Source organism: Danio aesculapii, chromosome 2, assembly GCF_903798145.1.
Source record: "Danio aesculapii chromosome 2, fDanAes4.1, whole genome shotgun sequence".
Classification (NCBI taxonomy): domain Eukaryota; kingdom Metazoa; phylum Chordata; class Actinopteri; order Cypriniformes; family Danionidae; genus Danio; species Danio aesculapii.
Window position 1 is genome coordinate 31014951 of NC_079436.1, and position 22356 is coordinate 31037306.

General features: G+C 37.0%; 1 protein-coding gene across 1 annotated transcript in view; it reads left to right on the forward strand.

Moving 5' to 3' along the window:
- The window catches only part of LOC130244655 (collectin-12), a 67713-nt gene extending 46740 nt beyond the window's left edge, over positions 1 to 20973 (forward strand). The window contains exons 10-23 of the mRNA XM_056477177.1: positions 3557 to 3660; positions 11059 to 11143; positions 11227 to 11302; positions 11425 to 11520; positions 11623 to 11769; positions 13799 to 13889; positions 13977 to 14175; positions 16057 to 16151; positions 16516 to 16604; positions 16718 to 16805; positions 16894 to 16948; positions 17035 to 17188; positions 17299 to 17432; positions 18808 to 20973. Coding sequence (XP_056333152.1) covers positions 3557 to 3660; positions 11059 to 11143; positions 11227 to 11302; positions 11425 to 11520; positions 11623 to 11769; positions 13799 to 13889; positions 13977 to 14175; positions 16057 to 16151; positions 16516 to 16604; positions 16718 to 16805; positions 16894 to 16948; positions 17035 to 17188; positions 17299 to 17432; positions 18808 to 19009 — 1615 coding nt within the window. The 3' untranslated portion in view covers positions 19010 to 20973. The remainder of the gene's footprint in view (positions 1 to 3556; positions 3661 to 11058; positions 11144 to 11226; positions 11303 to 11424; positions 11521 to 11622; positions 11770 to 13798; positions 13890 to 13976; positions 14176 to 16056; positions 16152 to 16515; positions 16605 to 16717; positions 16806 to 16893; positions 16949 to 17034; positions 17189 to 17298; positions 17433 to 18807) is intronic.
- Positions 20974 to 22356: the final 1383 nt, after the last annotated feature.

Genomic DNA, 22356 nt, shown 5'->3' on the forward strand with positions numbered 1-22356 from the left:
TGAATACATGTTCATGTATGTAGTCATCATCAAAGACCATGTTTTTATCTGAAATAAAATATAGTTGGTATTTTTCAATATGTTGTTGACATTTCATCAGTTTGATGTGTGAATGTGGAATGCGGTGGCTGTTTTTAATACTTATTTCACTCACACATACATTATGCATATATCAATTTTACCTTATGCGTTTATATTTATTTTTTCTAAGCACAAATATTATGCATAATCATTTATACTGATTTAGACAAAACGCTTACTGTGACCGTGTAACAATAGCTTGTATCTAATAATTAGTAATCCTGTCAGACATATTTAGAACAAGATTCAGTTGACTGCATTTTGATTGAATATTGTTGCTAAAAAAAATAATAAATTATAAAGTATAATTGATTTATTAGTTGTATTAATAATAAGATATATACATTCACCGGCCACTTTATTAGGTGTACCTGTCCAACTGCTGGTTAACGCAAATTTCTAATCAGCAAATCACATGGCAGCAACTCAATGCATTTAGGCATGTAGACATGGTCAAGACGATCTGCTGCAGTTCAAACCAAGTATCAGAATGGGGAAGAAAGGTGATTTAAGAGACTTTGAACGTGGCATGGTTGTTGGTGCCAGATGGGCTGGTCGGAGTATTTCAGAAACTGTTGATCTACTGTGTTGATCTACTGGGATTTTCATGCACAACCATCTCTAGGCTTTACAGAGAATGGTCAGAAAAAGAGAAAATATGCAGTGAACAGCAATTCTGTGGAGGCAAATGCCTTATTAATGCCAGAGGTCAGAGGAGAATGGCCAGACTGGTTTGAGCGTAAAAGCAACAGTAACTCAAATAACCACTCGATGCAACAGAGGTATGCAGAAGAGCATCTCTGAATGCACAACACGTCCAACCTTGAGGCGGATGGGCTACAGCAGCAGAAGACCACACCGGGTGCCACTTCTGTCAGTTAAGAACAGGAAACTGAGGCTACAATTCACACAGGCTCAAGAAAATTGAACAAACGAAGATTGAAAAAATGTCTGCTGTGACATTTTGGATGGTAGGGTCAGATTTTGGCATCAACAACATGAAAGCATGGATCCATCCTACCTTGTATCAATGGTTCAGGCTGGTGGTGGTGGTGTAATGGTGTGGGGGATATTTTCTTGCCACACTTTGGACCCATTAGTACAATTTGAGCATCGTGTCAACAACACAGCCTACCTGAGTATTGCTGCTGACAATGTCCATTACTTTATGACCACAGTGTACCCATCTTCTGATGGCTACTTCCATCAGGATAACGCAACATGTCATAAAGCGCAAATCATCTCAGACTGGTTTCTTGAACATGACAATGAGTTCACTGTACTCAAATGGCCCCCACAGTCAGCAGATCTCAATCCAATAGAGCACCTTTGGGATGTGGTGGAACGGGAGATTCGCATCATGGATGTGCAGCCGACAAATCTGCATAAACTGTGTGATGCTATCATGTCAATATGGACTAAATGTATTCTGAGGAATATTTTCAGTATCTTGTTGAATCTATGCCATGAAGGAATGAGGTATTTCTGAAGGCAAAATGGGGCCCAACCCGGTACTAGTAAGGTGTACCTAATAAAGTGGCCGGTAAGTGTACATTATGCATATACCAATTTTACAGTATGTGTCTTTTCTTTTCTAAGCACAAATATTACGCATAATCATTAATACTGATTTAGGCAAAACTCTCACTATGACAGTAACAATAACTTCTTTCATTCATTTTATTTTCGGCTTAGTCCCTTTATTAATCAGGGGTCGCCACAGCGGAATGAACTGCCAGCCAACTTAATCAGCATATGTTGTACACCCATACACTCTCATTTACACACATATACTGCGGACAATTTAGCTCAGCCAATTCACCTATAGTACATGTCTTTGGAAAGCGGAGCATCCAAAGGAAGCCCATGCCAACACGGGGAGAACATGCAAACTCCACATAGAAATGCCAACTGACCCAGCCGGGGCTTCTTGCTGTGAGGCGATAGTGCTACCCACTGCGCCACCGTGACACCTTGTAACAATAACTTCTAATAATTAGGAATCTTGTCAGACATATATAGAACAAGAATCAATTGATTACATTTTGATTGAATTTTGTTGCTGATAAACATAATAATTATAAACTATAATTGATTTATTAGTTGTATATTTAATAATAAGATATATAGATAGTTTTACAGAACCTTGATGAAAGTAAGATATTTCTCTAAAACAGTGGTTCCTAAAGTCGGGGGTCACAGGACAATGACAGGGGGTCACTTGGTGATTTCCAAAAGTCAAATAAATTTGATTAAACTCTTAGAATTACAATAATTTATCCATGACCCACAGAGGATTCAAAAATGGTAATTAATAGTTACATAAAAAAGCAACAACGTGCAAATAAAAATCCGAAGGCTGCCTTTCAATATCTTTTTCATAGGATTGGTGTGTTTACATTAGATTAACAACAGAGCAATAGTGTCAGCTGCAGCAGATTGAATTTATAGCACCAGGTTAAACTTTCTGATACCTTTACGGCAATCAAATACATAAAAAATAAATCAGTCTCATTAGATGAGGTTAAAATTAAATTAAACAAATTAATAAATGACTATACAAATTATATCCTATGGTTGTTAGACTGTCACACTTTTTCGTGTTGTCAATACGCTCGTGTTTATATAGTAGGCCTATTGTTGTGTGTGCAACATTTATATATTTATCACCACTTCCGAGGAATGTGGGGCTCCTGAGTCCCTGGCATTGTTTTGAATAGTTGGGCTGAATAGTTTAGGAACCCCTGCTCCAAAACATCTTAAAGACCCCAAACATTTGAATGGTGGTGTTTATTAAATTTAATAGCGTATTATACATTTTAAACTTGTAAATGCATGTGGTATATTGCATCAGTTAATGCAACCTCAAAATATGTTTGGAAAACCCCTATGTCTGAAGGTAAGTCCGTTTGAATATATTTTTTATTACTTATAAAAATATAATGCCATTGCCATGCACTATAAACACATCCACACCTCAGAAATTTCCAATAGACTACAATTTCCCCACACCAATAGTCTATTGCAGTTCCAATAAACTACAATTTGCCTTAATTTTCCACAATAATGAAAAAAAACCCATCACAAATTTAGGTTTTCAACTAAGCGCCCAATAAAACAGACAAAACAAGAGGGGGTAAATGTAAATATAATCTCGTGACTGCTGAGTCAGAGAGCCTATCGTACCATGTGATGAAGTCATATGATTATCACCCGAATTGTCCTTAATCCCTATAAATCATTATTTACATCGCCTGAATAATAAATCTCACCATCCAAAAACCAACCCTTTACCAAGGGTATTATATTTATTCGGCTATGCCCGTCTGTTTGTATGTTTAACTGTGCGGCGTGTGTATTACCCAGAATGCACCACTGCAGGGAGTGAGTGACTGAGGAGGGGATCCCGATTCCCGTCAGCGACACTGAGTGGAGTTTCTGTTCTATTATGTTTATTCATTCGCTTTTAACCAAGTGCTGACAGGGAGAAGCACAAGAAGAGGATCGACTTTAGGTTTGGTAGCGTGTATTCGTCGGCCATGCCTCTCTTCACGTCAAATCCCTTCGATCAAGATGTTGGTAAGTTTGAGCTGTCATGTATTTAGCGGTCGAGCTAACGGAGCTCTGCTGTGTCTATTGTTGTTCATGCCAACACACCGGCTTTATATATCGCTTCAGTTTTACTTGGAATACTCGAGGCATTCCCGTAATAGTATTCCGGTGAATGAATACTCAACAATAGCGAATTTATCTTGATGTTATTAACATGACAACACGCTCACAACTCGTGAGCTTAACATGTTATTAGCCTGATTGCTAGCCAAGTTTGTAGCCGGAGATGCTGAAACTGTTGTCTCGCTTTCTTTGTTTGTACGGTACTGACAACGCACTATTTAGTAAAAACATGTACTCACGGTTCATTTTATACGATTTAGGACATATTACTCCTTTTGTTTATATAGTTATCCAACATACAAGCTAACGGTGCATACGGTGACGCTGCAAATGTCCCTGCCTGCTCCTTTTATGTGTTATTAGCTGGGCATGTTGCTACTGTATCCGCTATGAAAGGCTATTATTAATGTTGCAGATCTGTATTGTGTTTAACGTTGTTGTATTATGAGCCTGCTTATGTGAGTTTTGCTGGGACAACAGTTAACCAACTCAGCTAGCATCTGCTAGTGTAATATATAAAGGCACTTAATGATGCATGAAGTGTTAGGGTTAGAGTCTACGTTATGTTGATGTACGTTTTGGCTTTGCCTGGTGTTCTGATGAACAGTAACTGCAGATGTCATTGACAGTCTAATGGCATATGGGATTTTCAATAAAGAAACGGTCTACAGTTCAGTGATTTGTAATGGTATTTATGTCGAAATTGCAGATATTGAACATGGGAGGTTGTTTTTATGTTTCAGCTGACCTCTGTTCTCTATTTGACAGCTTGCTAGACTGGTCAACACAATCTCAAAGTGAATGTAGGTCACTGGTTAACCTTCTGTAAATGGGGTCATTGCTTTATTATTATTTTTAGTAAGGGGAGATATCTGATGTGCCTTTAATGGATTTTCATAGGACTTAAAAGAAAATCAGATACACAAAGGTTGCTGCGAATGATTCCAAGCCAAAATATCTCATACACCACGGCCAATTTAGTTTATTCAATTCACCTGTAGCGCATGTCTTTGGACTGTGGGGGAAACTGGAGCACCCGGAGGAAACCCACGCTAACACGTGTAGAACATGCAAACTCCACACAGAAGTGCCAACTGACATTTCTGGGGCTTGAACCAGCGACCTTCGTGCTGTGAGGCGATCGTGCTACCCACTGCGCCACCATGACGCCCTTCTTAAATGGCATCTACATGCAAATACAGTTAATCCACAGATCTGACATGTGTTAAGACATTTGGGATCAGAAAGAATTGAATCAAGATTAGATTTTTTTTTAAATTATTATTAAACTACATATCTCTTATTCAGCATGTAGTATAATATTAATTTAATGTAACTGTTAAGACTGAGAGCATAACAAGTATTGTTTTTAAAAATACTGAATGCTTGACCTTTTTCCATTCATCAAGAAATACCTGGAAAATAAACTCTGCGCAATGTTTTTAATATTCAGGGATTTTCCTGGCTCAAAATGAGGCAGATAAAGACTTTCTTGCTACTGAATCAAACACATTTTGAGTTATTCTTGTAATCTTATCAAGTATAACTCTTGTCAAGTAAAAAAAATCAAATTATCTTATTTAAAATGGCTTGCATTAAATACACAACCAGTGCTTTAGCATCACTTGGGGTCTGTCAGTAGCTGTGACCGCCTGTCTGATTTTTGTCAAAAGATGGATGTGGTATAGGGCTGTAACGATACACCAAACCCACGATTCGGTTCGTATCACGATTTTTGACCCACAATTCGGTTCGTATCACGATTTTTTTTTTCACGGGGGGTGGGAGAAAAAAAAACGATTTTTAAAACTATATTTTTTATTAAATAACATTTGAAAAATCTTTATAAACTGAACACCAAAGAACTTTAGAAGATTAACTATGCAAATTATTAACAATATAAATAGCCATATATAAAATTATTAAATAGTCAAAGTTATAACACTTCTGTTTTCTTTGTAACAAAATACTGTTGAAAAACAAACAGAACTAAACTCCATCGTGGAGATGACTCTAGCATGTTGAAAATTCTTCTTCAATCAAGTTCTCTTACATTTACAAAGTAAATTAAATGGCTACTGTTTCACACTGAGGTAACTGAGGTTTACTGCCTGTGCTGCAAACCACAAATCAAGTAAACATTAAACAAATAAACAACTTATTTCTCTTAAGAAAACCAAACTCGTTTGATTTAAGGGAGTTGAAAATTCTTCTTCAGAAACACCATCATGTCAACATTGTCTGGTGAGAGGCTTGCTCTCTGTGCTGTGACAATGTCACCTGCAGTAGAAAATACTCTCTCACTGGGGACAGATGTGGCTGGGATTCCGAGATAACTTTTAGCCAACTTGGCTAAATGGGGGAACTGGTTCTGGTTGTCCTTCCACCACACAAGTGGATTTGAGTCCACTGAGAGGCTCTGCACTGCTCTGTAATGCTGCACCTCCTCATTCACCACTTCAGACAAAGACTTGGATGATGATGATGACTGTTCAATTGAAAAGATGTCTCCAAACAGTTCAGCCATTGGTGCTCTTTTGGCTGGAGGAGGACAGTCACTGCTGCTGGAGGCTATCTCTGATTGCTCCTCTGTCTCATCCCTGGAAGTTTGGGCCTGTAAGACCAAATCCATAAAATAATTGCAGCATAATGTTAGATACAATGAAGGATATGAAATCCACGATGAATGAAGCTAATTTAATAAAGTTAAGCATTATTATTATTATCTGACTATATTTAAATACTGATTTAAATAAATTTACACTGATTTACACAGCACTTTATTTAATAAAGTTTTTATATTTTTGATTATATTTTATAATTTAATATTTAAATTAAATTTATTTAATTATATTAATATTAAAACAATCAAATACCTGAACAGTCTGTGAACAATCGTCCAGAATTCTCTCAGTCAGACTCTTGAAGATTGTGTCATGGGTGGTCTCATCAAGGAAAGGTAGAGATTTGAAACGGGGGTCAAGTGCAGTGCTCATGTGAAGAAACTGAATTAGTGCCCTATCCGTATCAGGGTATCTGTCCTCAAAGTCATGTGCAATAGCAGCTTTGATGTCTTTCACTGCTGTTGAGTCAGAGCCACTGTGCTTCATGGAGGCCAAGATTCTGTGTTTCAATGGTAAGATCATTGAAATAGTTGGAATCTGCTCAGTGCTCATGAGGGTTGTCACAGTTTTCAAAGGTTTAAGAACCTGAACCACGTCCTCAGCTAGTTTAACATCATCATCAGACAGAGTGACGATGTCTTTAATGTTCTTCTTGACACTCTTGTCTGTTAATGCCGAGAAAACAGCAGCCTGCTGCTCAAGGTAGCGCTCGAGCATGTCGTGGCTAGAGTTCCACCTAGTAGCCACATCCTGGACCAGCTTGTGTAAGGGCAGCTGTAGCATCACCTGTTTCTCCTTCAACACAGCTGCAGCTGTTGTGCTGCGGTGAAAAAACGTGACAACTTTCCTCACTCTGCCGAGGAGTCGGGACATCTGGTGAACGCCCATCCCTCTCTGCGCAGCCAGATTAACAGTGTGAGCAAAGCATCGTATATGCGGAGAAAATCCGGCCGCTTCGACAGCATTGGCAATGTTTCTGGCGTTGTCTGTTGTCACGGGAACGGGGACGTTTGATCTGCTGATCTTCCAATCTCTCACAGCCTCTTTAAGTATTCCCGATAAATGGTCGCTTGTATGGCTCTCATACACCGGGCGTGTTTGGAGGACGTGGTTTGCTATTTGCCAATTGCCCGTAATATAGTGTGCGGTTACGGTCACATAGCTGTCTGTGGCACGGGACGTCCATCCATCTGTGGTGATTGCGATGGTTTCAGCAGTACTCATCCCTTCCTCCACTTTAGCTTTCGTTTTCTCTTGAAGTTTTGGTAGCACATTTTGCGAGAAATGCGCCCGGCTTGGTAATACATAACGGGGCTCGAGCACACTGAGTAAATACTTGAACCCCTCGTTATCGACAACCGAAAATGGTCGCATATCCAGTGCCATAAAAATTGCAATTGCATTTGTAATTTTCTGTGCTCGATCTGAATTCGCTGGAAATTTTGCTTGGAAGAAACTAGGTAGTGTAGGCTGCTGCCGGGTTGTTTTCTGTGCTGAAGCTAAATTGATTTCTGGATGGTGCCGTAGGATATGCATCTGCATGTTGGTTGTGTTGCCTGTCACTTGGGGAAGCGTCTTAAAGCACTTACGGCAAATTGTGTGGGTCTTGTCGACTACACGATTGCCATCCTTTATCTCCACCGGGTAGCCGAAATGTTGCCATACTGCTGACTTAAATGAGGAGGGAGGGTCCGCAATCTCTGGGTTGGTTGCCATGAGTCCTCACGTTCTTCTTCAACTAGCTCAACTTTTTGCAGGCAGGCGTCACGTGATTGGAAAGGTAGTCACGGGGTGTGTCGCGATTCTCCCTTATCACACCGCGACACAGGATCGTGGAACTGAGTGTCACGATTTCGGTTTCGTATCGCGTATCGTTACAGCCCTAATGTGGTACAAAATCTGATGGAGGTGGCTGCCTCGTAATTCTCTATGCAGGAAAAAACTCTATCATTTGTTAATTGAGGGAAATGTTTCTTGAGCAAGGAATCAGCATATTAGAATGATTTCTGAAAGATTATGTGGATCAAGTACTGATGCTGTTCATGGCTGCACAATATTAGAAAAATCTGATTATTTTTCTGCGATAAATATTACGATACAGTTTCACAAGATGGTTTAATTAGCTTCATTTCACAGTATTCAAGTACAAAAATGTAATAATCACAATGCAAAAAATGCTTTTCATTTTTAGTTTTGTCTTATTTCTAGTCCAAATATCTAAAAATTTTTAGATGAAGTACAAATATTGTTTTGTTTTCACTTAGTTTTTCCTTAAAACAAGCTAAATTATCTGCCAGGGGGAAGATAATCCCACTAAATAATATAAGTAAAATAATCTTTTTGCTTTGAAATCTAGATAATAAGAAAACCTTTTTTTGCATAAATCATATGAATTCTGCATAGATAAATTAAATACGATAAATCTTTGTTACTCACACCGCTCCAAACATCATGTTTTTGTGCACAAATGTTGTAAACTCTCTTGAGATGCTGATTCACAGGCCTTAAAAACACATGCAAATGATAAACCTTCACTCTATTATGGTTAAACTTAGCAGTGATTCTGTGGCTCCTGGTCAACTATAATTCAGAGTCAACATTGCATAGTTTGCGACTATTGTGAATGCACACATTGCGATATCGATGATGAAATAATATATTGTCAGCCCTAATAATGCTGGTATTCAGGTATAAATCACAAAAATACATACAGTTCCTCTGTTCTTCTGGTTTTTGTCTGCAGCATTGGCTTATATTGTGACTCTGGCCCGTTTATGTGCTTTTTTTATTTTTTAAAGATGGATTTTGGTTTGTTGGATCACAAGTAGATGAGTGCAGCAGCTTTTGTTTCTGCTCTGATTGCTCCAAAACCACACCATACGCTGTGTGTTTGAAAGTTTGTTTGCTAGAATAGTGTTGTGTATTACATTGTGTTTTTATCTTCAAGCCAGAATTTCAGTTTCTAATAGCAACGTTTAAATCCATGTTGAACCCTGTCCCATCATGATTAAAAGTTAAATAGGTGGCTAGTTTTGTTTGTTGTTGATTAAACGGTTAAAGTATTCGACCATATTTAGGGATGCAACGATTATAGATTTTGGTTGTACGATTATAGTCTTAGGAATAATCACGGTTATCACGACTATTATGCATTCAATGATTTCAAACTACTACTAGTAGTTTTATGTAATTAGTAAATCGCATGAAAACTCCTTATATTTTAAAGTGATATTTATTGCTGCTCAGTAACTAAATAATACAGCACAAAATAATAAACAAAACCAACAATAGTCCATTTTTCTCTTTGGACTGAATAAGGGAAAAACGTTTTTGGGATTTAAACCTAAGTAATAATTTTACACTGAAAATAAATGACAGAACAATGAATAAAATAAAAAGATAAACTGTATTTGTATAATCTAAATTTAAGCTACACATTAGCTCTGTATTTCCAACTATATTACAAAATTGTTTGGTATTTTCATTTTGTATATATTTTTTCATTTTGGACCAGAGTAGAAACAGTGATTTAATTTGAAAATAAGTACATGTATTTCTATAATTTATATTAATGATATTATTATCAATATAAAATACTAATATTAACTTAAACAAACGGCTGTTATCATTAGCTTTCATACATACGTAATCATTTTAATAATTTGTAATAATTCGTTTTGTTTACGTTGTTTATGTTGCACTGAAATCAACACACAACTCTCACTGCTACAGCATTGATTCTGACACCATTCATATTTAATTCCCTACCAACGTGCTTCATTCAAGTAATTTGTCATGGAATTAAACCTAATTATGCATTTTACATTAACTTAAGCATGCAAAGCTGGATGGTGATCCCGCAGCTGCTGCATCAAATTAGGTGTGTTTGATCTTTTGACAGCAACCTTTTTGCAGCACATTTTGCAAAAAGGTGATCCGTCGTCTTTGTGTGGCCAAAATAATCCCAAAACTGTACACTTTTGGCAACAGGGTTGGGGACCATTCACATACGGCGTCTAAAAGTGCGTGGAAAGCACGAGCACGTTGCATTTTCAACACACTTTGCAGATCGGTGCATTCTAAAAGTAAGATGTTTTCAACTAGGTGTGCCTGGAAAAGTGTGAGCTCATCGCACCGCGCACCTCTATTAGAAATAACGAATTTGCTCGAGCAAATGATATGTGAATGGCCTTATGTTGCTAGCTTCAGCCATAGTTAATCCAGTGTGTATGCGTGTATTAGCCTCAATGTACATGCTCGGAACTTTAAACTAGTGCACAGTTGACCAATTTAGTTTTGTTCCGTCCAGAAACGCTGTGTTGAGAAGCCTTTACAATTGATTAAGCGTGATGAATTAAAGCACGGTTAATAGTAAAATCGGTTGATCGTTACATCCCTACTATGCAGTCTACCTGTGGAAAAGTGTTCAATGGTGGACAAAATATTTAAGCCCCTGTTTACATAAACGTTTATTATTTCCACTTGAGTCGATTGACAAAAACACATCTTAAAGCCAGCTGTATACAGGGCCTCTAATTTCAGTGGCGTGGAACAGAACCTGCAGCCTTTTACGAAAACTGATTAATTCACTTGCGCTTGCGAAATCTGAGAAATGAATTGTCATTATGATGAATAGACATTTGAATTCCTTTTTTTTTTTTTTTTTTTTTCTTTGCAGAAAAAGCAACCAGTGAGATGAACACAGCTGAGGACTGGGGCCTCATTCTGGACATTTGTGACAAGATTGGACAGTCTCGCACTGGGTTAGTAAACAAGCATTCAGGATGTCTTTGAGGGTATCTTTTAAGTTAATGGTTGGTAAAATATTACTTGTTGTCTTCTGAAGGCCCAAAGAATGCCTGCGGTCTATAATGAGGAGAGTGAATCACAAGGATCCGCATGTTGCCATGCAAGCGTTGACGGTAAGGCAATCGACTGCTAATGCTAGTAAATGAGGAAGAAGCATGCTTTTATCTCAAGTATGCAAACATCAGAAGCCATTAATGAGCTGTTGAGACTAAAACGAGTGTTTTCTGTTCTGCAGCTACTTGGTGCATGTGTGTCAAACTGTGGAAAGATATTCCATTTAGAGGTCTGCTCCAGGGAATTTGCTAGTGAAGTTAGCAATGTGTTAAATAAGGTATGTATGTAATAAGGTGTTCAGTTTGTTGTGTATATGCTGCAATGTTTTGTCCAGCACGAGGCTGACGTTGAGGTCTTTTTTTTTTTTTTTTTTCTCAAGGGTCACCCAAAAGTATGTGAGAAGCTGAAGGCTCTGATGGTGGAATGGGCCGAGGATTTCCGCAATGACCCTCAGCTCAGCCTGATCTCTGCCATGATCAAGAACCTCCGAGAACAGGGCGTCATCTTCCCTGCTGTAGGCTCTCAGGTAAGCTGCTCAATCGTGCTCACTGAAAATACAGCTCTCCAGATCACTGGATTCTCTGAAAAGCCGGAGTCACCAACAATACATGGTTGTTTTAACCATTGCATCGTGCAGAAGTTAAGTTGAAACTTGACATTTTATAAATCTTCATACTTAAATCCCAATACCAGATTTGAAGTCTGTGCTATTTTTGTTAGCGAAAATCCACAAGACATTATATAGTGCACATCCCAACCAATAACATATACAGTAGATATGCTAAGTATTCAGAGCCCCTTAAATCTTTCACTCTGTTATACTGCAGCCATTTGCTGAAATCATTTAAGTTAATTTTTTTTTCTCATTAATGTTCACACAGCACCCCATATTGACAGAAAAACACAGAATTGTTGACATTTTTGCAGATATATAAAAAAAAACCTGAAATATTACATGGTCATAAGTATTCAGACCCTTTGCTCTGTATTTAGTAGAAGCACCCTTTTGATCTAATACAGCCATGAGTCTTTTTGGGAAAGATGCAACAAGTTTTGCATAAAACAAGAAACAACAATGATCCTCTGCCACTCCTCCTTGCATTCCTCCATTCCTCCTTCTCCAGTTCTGTCAGGTTGGATGGTAATTGTTGGTGGACAGCCATTTTTAGGTCTCTCCAGAAATGCTCAATAGGGTTTAAGTCAGGGCTCTGTCTGGCCTATTTCAGAACAGTTATGGAGTTGTTGTGAAGCCACTTCTTCGTTATTTTCGCTGTGTGCTTAAGGTCATTGTCTTGTTGAAAGGTAAGCCTTCAGCCCAGTCTGAAGTACTACGCTATCTGAAGAAGGTTTTTGTCCAGGATATCCTTGTATTTGGCCGCATTTGTCTTTCCCTCGATTCCCTCAATGTCCCTGCAGCTGAAAAACACCCCCAAAGCATGATGCTGTGTTGCCGACCTCCATGCTTTACTGTTGGGACTGTATTGGACAGGTGATGAGCAGTGCCTGGTTTTCTCCACACATACAGTTGAAGTTAGAATTATTAGCTCTCCTTTGATTTATTATTATTATTTTTTTTTCCAAATATTTCTCCAATGATGTTTTAACAGAGCAAGGAAATTTTCATAGTATGTCTGAAAAATATTTTTTCTTCTGGAGAAAGTCTTGTTTTATTTCGGCTAGAATAAAAGCAGTTTAAAATTTTTTTACAAACCATTTTAAGGTAAAAAAAAATATTAGCCCCTTTAACCTATATTTTTTTTCGATTAGTCTACAGAACAAACTATCATTATACAATAACTTGCCTAATTACCCTAACCTGCCTAGTTACCCTAATTAACCTAGTTAAACCTTTAAATGTCACTAAGCTGTATAGAAGTGTCTTGAAATATATCTAGTCAAATATTATTTACCGTCATCATGGCAAAAATAAAATAAATCAGTTATTAGAAATGAGTTATTAAAACTATTTTGTTTAGAAATGTGTCAAAAAGGTCTCTCCGTTAAACAGAAATTGGGGAAAAAATAAACAGGGGGACAAATAGTTCAGGGGTACTAATAATTTCAACAATTCTGTTTTTCTGTCAATACGGCGTTCTGTGTGTACATTAATGAGGGAAAAATAACTTGATTTTATGACTATGATTTTAGAAAATAGTTGCAATATAACAAAGAGCGGTCTGAATACTTAACATACCCACTGTAAAAAAATTACTATGGGCTTTGTTTTTTTTATTTAATTTTATATTTGTAACCTTTAATATTATAGTAATATGCAAGTAATAGTCTTCAGAGTATGGGTCAAGAATTTTTTTTTTTTTTTTTAGCTTTTATAAAATGTTATTATAATTAAATGTATTAAAAGCTTTTTAAAAATGCACTATTGTAGTTGAATTTATTAAAGGACCACTAAAATGATCTAAAACTTGCTCAATATTTGTAACGTTGTTGTATCATGTCAGTGTTTTGTGTAATTGTTAAGATTTAAAGGAGGTGATACGTGTATGAAAATGTTTATGTAATAAGATGAGTAATGAGAAGTGTAACTTTTTGATTAGGCAGCAGAGCAAGCTAAAGCCAGTCCCGCATTGGTAGCTAAAGACCCTGCAACATCAACAAACAAGAAGGAAGAAGAAGACATCGCTAAAGGTAATCTAAATCTATAATCCTGGCGTTTGCAGTGAATCAAGTGTAAGAAAGAGTGGTAATGTGTCAGTCTGTCTCTCTCTTTCTCAGCTATTGAACTGTCTCTGAAGGACCAGCGGCATCAGCAGCCTCAGGTGTCTCTGTCTGGCCTCTATCCGAGCACCAGCAGCCTCCTGACCTCCCACAAGACAGACGGCAGAAAGGTCAGGGCCATCTATGACTTTGAAGCAGCCGAAGACAACGAGCTCACTTTTAAATCAGGCGAGATCATCACCATCCTGGATGACAGGTGAGTCAGTTCATAGTGTCACACCTCACTGACTGTGCTTTCTTTGATACCCACTGCACATTATTTACTCATTTGTTCCAAATTGAATTTGTCTGCCGCTATGGATAATTTAGTATCAGCTCGTTTCTGGTTGCTAAGCTACAAGCACATCACTATGAAAGGATAAGTAGCACTTTAAAGTAAATTGATAAGTTGGTGGATGTACAGTGCTCTTACATGAACCATTCTTAACTAGGGCTGAGCGATTTGGGGAAAATATCTAACTGCGTTTTTTTTTTTTTTGACAGATATTGAGATTTTGATTCTGTAAACAAACTTCAGCTCAATCGTCTGTGTCATTACTGCTAAAATGCAGTGAGTGTTAATTAAAGAGCCCCTATTATGCATTAAAAAAGGTCATATTTTGGTTTTGGGGGTCTCCAACAACAGGCTGATATGCATGCAAGGTCAAAAAAACTTTCATTGTCTTATAATATGCATTTATTTTGACCTAATTATCCCAACGACTCACATATGATTTGTTCTGCAATTCATTTGTTCCCTACATTTGATTCATTTGAGTTCACAAACACATTTAAATCCGTAAAGAAAGTGGCATGCGTCACATTTTCAACATGGATTTAGACGCGATATTAGAATATAAAGAGTTAACCAGATACTGTACAAGCCACATGGAGCAGTTACAAGTTACTCGTTCTAAACACTCAGCAAACTAATATGGCTGATAAGAGCCTTTATGTGCCTTATATTGTCTAAAAACAAAATAATTATCATAGATGCTACACAAAATATCACGACTTTCAATGTACAGCTGCAAAATGGCTGGAATATGTGCGAGATGGAAGAGTATATATCCTATCCAGCATTTGGATGAGGTTTTTAAATCCCTCTTTGGTCACTGCATTAAAAGGCCCCGTGTCTTTAGTGAGGTAGTGAGTTATGGCATTAGTTCTCTCCTGGTGCCTTTGTGGTGTTTTTTCATATGGTGTAACAGCCGCAAACAACTCTGAAATTGTACTTTGCTGTTGCTTGCTACTAGATTGAGAGTCACTGGCAATACTTTCATTTGACTTTTTAGCATGACACTCCTCATATAGCCGCCTGTGGTGCTTTTTAAGGTGCAGGTTGTTGTATTTCCTCGTCATGTGGCAACAATTCTGCGACAGCTCTTTCAAATCACCTATTTTTGTTCATTGTCTGTGACTAAAATATTCCCATATTACCGACGTGCCCTTTTTCTTTAATATTAATTATTCTGTTTGAATGGGGAAACATCAAATTCTACAACATTGCTTGCCAAGCTTACGATTGAATTTCATATTAGGAATCAATCAAATTAAACAATTGTCCCTTTAGTTTCATTTCACAATGTCCAAATCTCAAAATTTGCAGAAACTCACGTCTGGTCCAACCCCCTCCCCCAGAGTATTTAGTCTATAGCGATCGATGATTGGATCCTGTACTAGAAGGCGGGCTTTTTTTCACCATATAGCAATCGTTGATTGGCTCCTGTACTAGTAGGCGGGGCTTTATTCACCATATTGACAGTTCCACTTTTCGCCATTTAAACGATACGAGTGACATGTCTTGTGTATGCTATAGTATCTGATTGGGCAGAATGTGTGTGCTCACTCAATTGGCTAGTAAGACTGTCATACACAGACGGCAGTCATGCATTTGCTCTAGGTGGGGGAAATTAAATAAAACATATATATTTCATATCGCAGTCTCCTGCGATTAGCTAATTGCACTGTTTCAAAGCGCAATTGCGATTCGATTTTGATTAATACCACAGCCCTATTCTAAAGACAGACAAAGAAAGTGTTTTTTTTTTAATGAGTAATATTGGAAATTGGCTGAACCATCTCTTCTCCATCACAGTGACCCTAACTGGTGGAAAGGTGAGACGTATCAGGGTGTTGGCCTTTTTCCGTCAAACTTTGTGACAGCGGACCTGACAGCAGAGCCTGAGATGAGTGAGTAAAGCTGTTGCATCTGCTGTTTTTTCCAACCTGCAGCCTTTCAGGGTTTTTGACAACTTCTGAGAATGTTTGAAAGTGACTAATATTAATTTTGTATTTTCGCTATTCACTTACGATCAAAATAACAAAACACACATTTGGGGTAAACAAACATTCAGTATTCTCGTACAATGGAAATAAAGTGGAGAGTCCAAAAGGCAGACACAACTAGAATTATTTTAGCTATATATGTCTATTTTTCTCTTATATATTTGTAGTTTTAAATTCGTTTTTTTTTTTGGACCCCAGTGAACATAAGGACATCTGTTTCTCTACACATTTGTTCTCTGCTTATGATGTCACGTTCATCTTTCCTTAGTGAAAACAGAGAAGAAGACGGTGCAGTTTAGTGAAGAAGTCCAGGTAGAGACGATTGAACCGGAACCAGAGCCTGTCTACATTGATGAGGCAAGACACGCAGTGAAATAAAGAATCCTCTATTCACAGTATTCCGCAGAACTCATAGAGGCCACATACTCTATGGTACCTAATTCATACAATATCTTTGCTATGTTCCGCAGGAGAAAATGGACCAGCTGCTTCAAATGATCCAGAGTGCTGACCCAACAGATGACCAGTCAGACACCTGTGAGCTCCTACAGTTGGAGGGTAAGTGTAAAACCATATCCCTATGATCTGACAGGACATTAGTTTTATCTTGTAGAGTCTGATTGATCGTCGTTCTTCCCCCATTTAGCTGCTTGCAACCAGATGGGTCCTCTCATTGATCAGAAGCTGGAGGACATTGACAGGTATTCAGAAATTTACATCCAAAAAATTCAAATCCAATGAAACCATCCATTGACACGTTTGATAAATATCTTGTGCCTGGTTTCAGGAAACACTCAGAGCTGTCTGAACTGAACGTGAAGGTCATGGAAGCATTGTCTCTCTATGCTAAGCTAATGAATGAAGACCCAGTATACACTATGTATGCCAAACTACAGAGCCAGCAATACTACATGCAGCAGGCCCCAAACTCTTCCCAACAGGTGAGAATTGGGTAGTGCTATTATTAGTTTTCTTTGGTATGGCTTAATTTTCTGTTATTGTTTTGTTTTTGGCAATGGTATATTAGAGTATGTGTGTGGTCTATTTTCAGATGTACCCTGGACAGTCCACTGGAGGGCAGTATGCAATGGGAAGCACAGCAGTACCAGGATACAATGTTCCAATGGAGCAGCTCACTGCAATGAACCAAGCAGGAACACCAATGTCAGGGCAGCCAACTCCTAGGTGTGCACAATGAATTATATTTCACACACTAAAAAAGTGATTATTATTGTTTTCATAACATGCATCATGTACAGTATTTTGCATTTTATGTTGTTGATTTATGTTGTTGAATTATTATTAATAGAATATCAAAAGTAAATTAATTATATTAATTATCATAAATAAAAATGCTGCTTACAACTACTACTACTACTATTAATGATTAATTTTCTTTTCAATAATTATCATTATTAAAGAGATGAAATGCATAAAATACACTGATATATTCTCTAAATCAGGACATTTTAATAATAATTACTAGGGGTGTACCGATCAGGTTTTTTTGCCCTGATGATTCTGAGTCATTTGATTTTGAGTATCGGCCGATACCGAAACCCTATCCGATACTTCTATAAAACATAAAAAAATATTAAAGAAGTGCGAAGAAACAGATCCAGGTTGATCTTTATTTTTTATTTAATTCACCCTATTTTAACATTCAACAACTCTCTTAAAAAAAACAGAGCACTTCTGTGAGGTAGCTTGAACAATCAAGTAATAAATAACATAAATTCTTCACTTTTGGACTTAGTGCAACAGTAAATATATTTTTTTATATATAAAACAAATAGCACCTCAACTTAAAATACTCATCAGGCAATCCCAAGTTTCCATTTCTCAGTTTCTATAGCAATGTTGTCATCATAAATTTTATAATGCCTCCAGACCGCGAACATACTAGCGCTTTCTGCTTCAAGCTGCTTCCATGTTCTACTTTGCCGCCCTTTTAACCAATAGCGTCTCTGCAACAAAGTGATGTCATGCCGCACACGTTGCTGTTTCTGTGTGAAGTCTAACTCTGTGCCACCGCATAAATACTGATGTGTTATAAAATGATTTTTATTTATATATATATATATATATATATATATATATATATATATATATATATTATATATATATATATATATATATATATATATATATATATATATATATATATATATATATATATATATATATATATATATATATATACACACATACACATATATATATATATATATATATATATATATATATATATATATATATATACACACATACACATATATATATATGTATATATATATATATATATATATATATATATATATATATATATATATATACACATATATATATATATATATATATACACATATATATATATATATATATACATATATATACACATATATATATAATATATATCTGATTCCAATCGAGTAGTGTGATCGGGCCCTATATCCTAGCTCGTGATCGGATCTGGACATCACTAATAGTAATGGTAATAATAATAATAATAATATAAAATTCATATAAAAACAACAGTTTTGTTATTGCTGTTTCTCAGTGACGTCCATATGTACATGGGCCAACCTCCAGTCTACAGCCCCACTCCTGGCAGCCTTCCTCCAGCTGAAGTCCAGTCTTACCAGACCCCAGCCCCAGCGGTCATGAACCAGACCCCCGCATACACCGTACCTTCAACCCAGAGCCTTCCCGGTGCTGCAGACAACCAACAGATCCCTTACCCAGAGAAGGCCCTCTTATAGGGGCCCCTAGAGACTCGCACACAAACACACACACTCGTACAAAGAACATTCAGCTCACACAGCGACATCTTCTTCTAGATCCTCTCCTCCTCTTTTTATTTAAGACACTACAAACATGACAGGATGTGCCGATTGCTGACTACTAACCGCTGGTGTTCTCACTGAACACTTCTGATCGCTCTTATATGTTTTTGGTCTCTTTTACAACAATATTTTGTTGAAGGTGATGAGAAGTTACACCATTTATTTGGCGCCGTCATTATAGTAACTAATTAACTGGATGTTTCTTACAGGAAAACACAACGAGAGCATGCTTGTGTTGTACATGCATTTTTGTAACAGTGTAGGTCCCGGTAGCTCAGTGTTTGTCAAAACAGGTCCTGAAGGGGAGGGTTCATCATTTTAAATTGTGTCTAAGTGTGTGTGTGAGGGAGAGAGAAAGCGAGTTCAGGTCCATAGACGTTATCACGCCTCTCCTGCAGAACCATGTAGCAAAACACTGCCATTGTCTTGACAGTGACCCATTACTCCGGTGTCTTTCAAGAGTTAGTTTACCCCATAATGGAAATGCTCATTATTTATTCCAAACCCTTAGTAAATCTGTTCATCATTGGAACACAAGTGGAGATATTTCTATTGAAATATGTGAGATTTCTGCCCCTCCATTGACAGTTTGTTTTATATAAAACAGCTAATGCTTCAAACATTCATTAACAGATAAAAATCAAGCTGTTTATCTTTATCTGTTTTAATTTAAAGTTTTCTGAAAGATAAAATCACTTTATAAGATGAATATATAGTGTGTCAAGCAGATATAGTTAAGCTTCTGGTTCTATTTGCTGATCAGAGTTTATAAATAAAAGCTCAAATGTAATCATATCTACATGTAAACATGTCTCTTCAGAAGACTTTAATTAGACCGCTAATGATGGATTCATTTTTTGATCACTTTATATGAATGTTTAAAGTTGTCAGAAGTTTACCTGAATACACTTTCAATGGAGGGACAGAAATCTCTCAGATTTGATTAAAATATTTCGATTAGTGTTCCAAACATGAATAAATTAATATCTTATGGCTTTATAGAGATATGAGGGCGAGTAAATGATGGGAAAACTGTCATTTTGGGGTGAAGCTCACTACTTTAAGCTCAACTCTCAGTGTTAAAATGTTTTTCAGTGCGTTTTATTTATATTTTGATTGTCGGTTTGCTGTTTAATTGACAGTACATTAAAAGAAGGATGTAATATTCTGCCTGTGTGCAGATCTGTATATACAAGAGCTCACTACTTTCTTTAGAGCGTAACGTTCAAAGCGGCTGCTTTTTCTGTAGAAAGGGCACATGGGAAGTTGAGGAGTAAAACTACTCCATTACATGCACTTTTAATTTACTCCTTTTTTTCCCCCTTCTCCCTAATTTCAGATGTGTACATTTGAAACCTATGTTTCCTCAGCTCTCGAAGAACCTGAATGGCATTGACCCTGCACTCTAACCCTTCCGTTTTTTCCAAACAGTTATAAAAAACTCATGCAACTTGTCATGCCCTGGGAATAAATGAATTAATGATCGTGTGTAAATGATCCACCGAGTTTGCAATGCTCAAACTAACCTTTTTTTAGTCCTGTCAAGGGCTGAGACTGACACTAAAGAGAGCAAACTTTGTTCTTCTGATTCTCTGACTCTAAAGTAAGGCGGTTCCCCCACATCTGTCTCGATGTAGCTACAGTGTTATCAGAGTAGTCATTGACGTTTCATAGAGAACATTCTGGGAAATTGGGACCATGGGCCAGTTCTAATGTGACACCTTAGCATATGCACATGGAGATGATAATCTTTACGTCAACCTTATCCACAGGGAAAATGGACTGTTTTTGGTGTATCAGTTATATGTACCCAGTTGTTTGTATGTACTATTTTAATCATCTTAATTATTAGTATTCACAATAAAACTAGGCCAAATGTACAGCACATGTTGTTTCTCATCATTAAGCAGCACTTTGATCACCCTGCTGAAACCAACAATAGAAATCCTCACAGAATTAGTAATGGATTAAGGCTTTTACTGACAGTATTGGTTTTAATGGATACTATATTGGTCCCTGTGGATCCCTACTGGTAATTTGTTGACTTCTATTGTATCATGGATCATGATCATAAGGATCATGTGCCAAAACCATTAACATTTACTGTAATGGTTAATAGGTTTGTTATAACTTCTGTAATAGTTTCTATTGTTTTTTCAGTGGTGTCAGGTGTTTTAGTTGGCTTTTTGGTGGACTACCAGTCTTGTACAACAAAAGTTATAGTTTTGAATAGCCCGAGATAGTATTTTTCAATCGTTACATTACTTGTAATCAGTGCAATATAAGCAGTAAGAATGCAGTATGAATTATGATTAAAGTGTTATGTATAGTAGGAGTGCAGAAATCATTTTTGACCAAAAGTTGGTGTCATCCCAACATTTTTAAGTATGCTCAGGGTACCATCTTCACGTTCAGGGCGATGGTGTAATGCTTCGTGTCAAAGACAGTTTTTCAACATTATACAATTGCTTTTGTAAAATACAGCATTTTACACCACAATTTGTGACACAAGAGACATGGGTATTGCTTGACTCAATATGCTTCTCCAAATGTAGACTGGTCTTTTTTATTATTAGGCAAAATTATTTAAAACTGGTATGCAAGAAGAGACCTTTTTATCTCCAGCTAGGTGGCACTGCACACAAACCACATGGGTAACCTAATTTTATAGTTGTCATAATTTTTGTTTGTCTGATTACATTGAAGCATTACAGAGATACAGCCTGAAGCCCAATTTGGTGAGCTTTTTGTCAAATTAGTTTGTTATTCTGGAATGCTTTGACTACTTAACCTGAATTTCATATTTTTATTTTTGTGGGCATGAAAATCAGATGGTCTAGGTCAAAAGTTAAAAAAGAAATCAAAACTCAAATCAAACTGCCCCTAAAAATTTTCAAAACAAAAAAATTGAAATACTGAACCAGGAATCAGCAGAAAAAAAATTGTTTCCTTGTAACCCCTCTCCTTTAACTAAATCTTCTCTGAGTGGGAATAAAAGGGTTAGTTCATTCATATATGCCCAAGACCTTCACTCGTTTCCCAAATACAAATTAAGATAGTTTAGATGAAATCTAAGAGCTCCCTCATCCTCCATAGACTGCAAGATTCATAACTCCAGAAAGTCCAGACAAATACCAAAAAAACATCCTCAAAACAGACCACATGCTTCAGTGGTTCAATCTGAATATTATGAAGCAACAAGAATATTTTTGTGCTTGTAAACACTTTTTGTGACAAATAAAATAATGTTAGACACTTGGGGC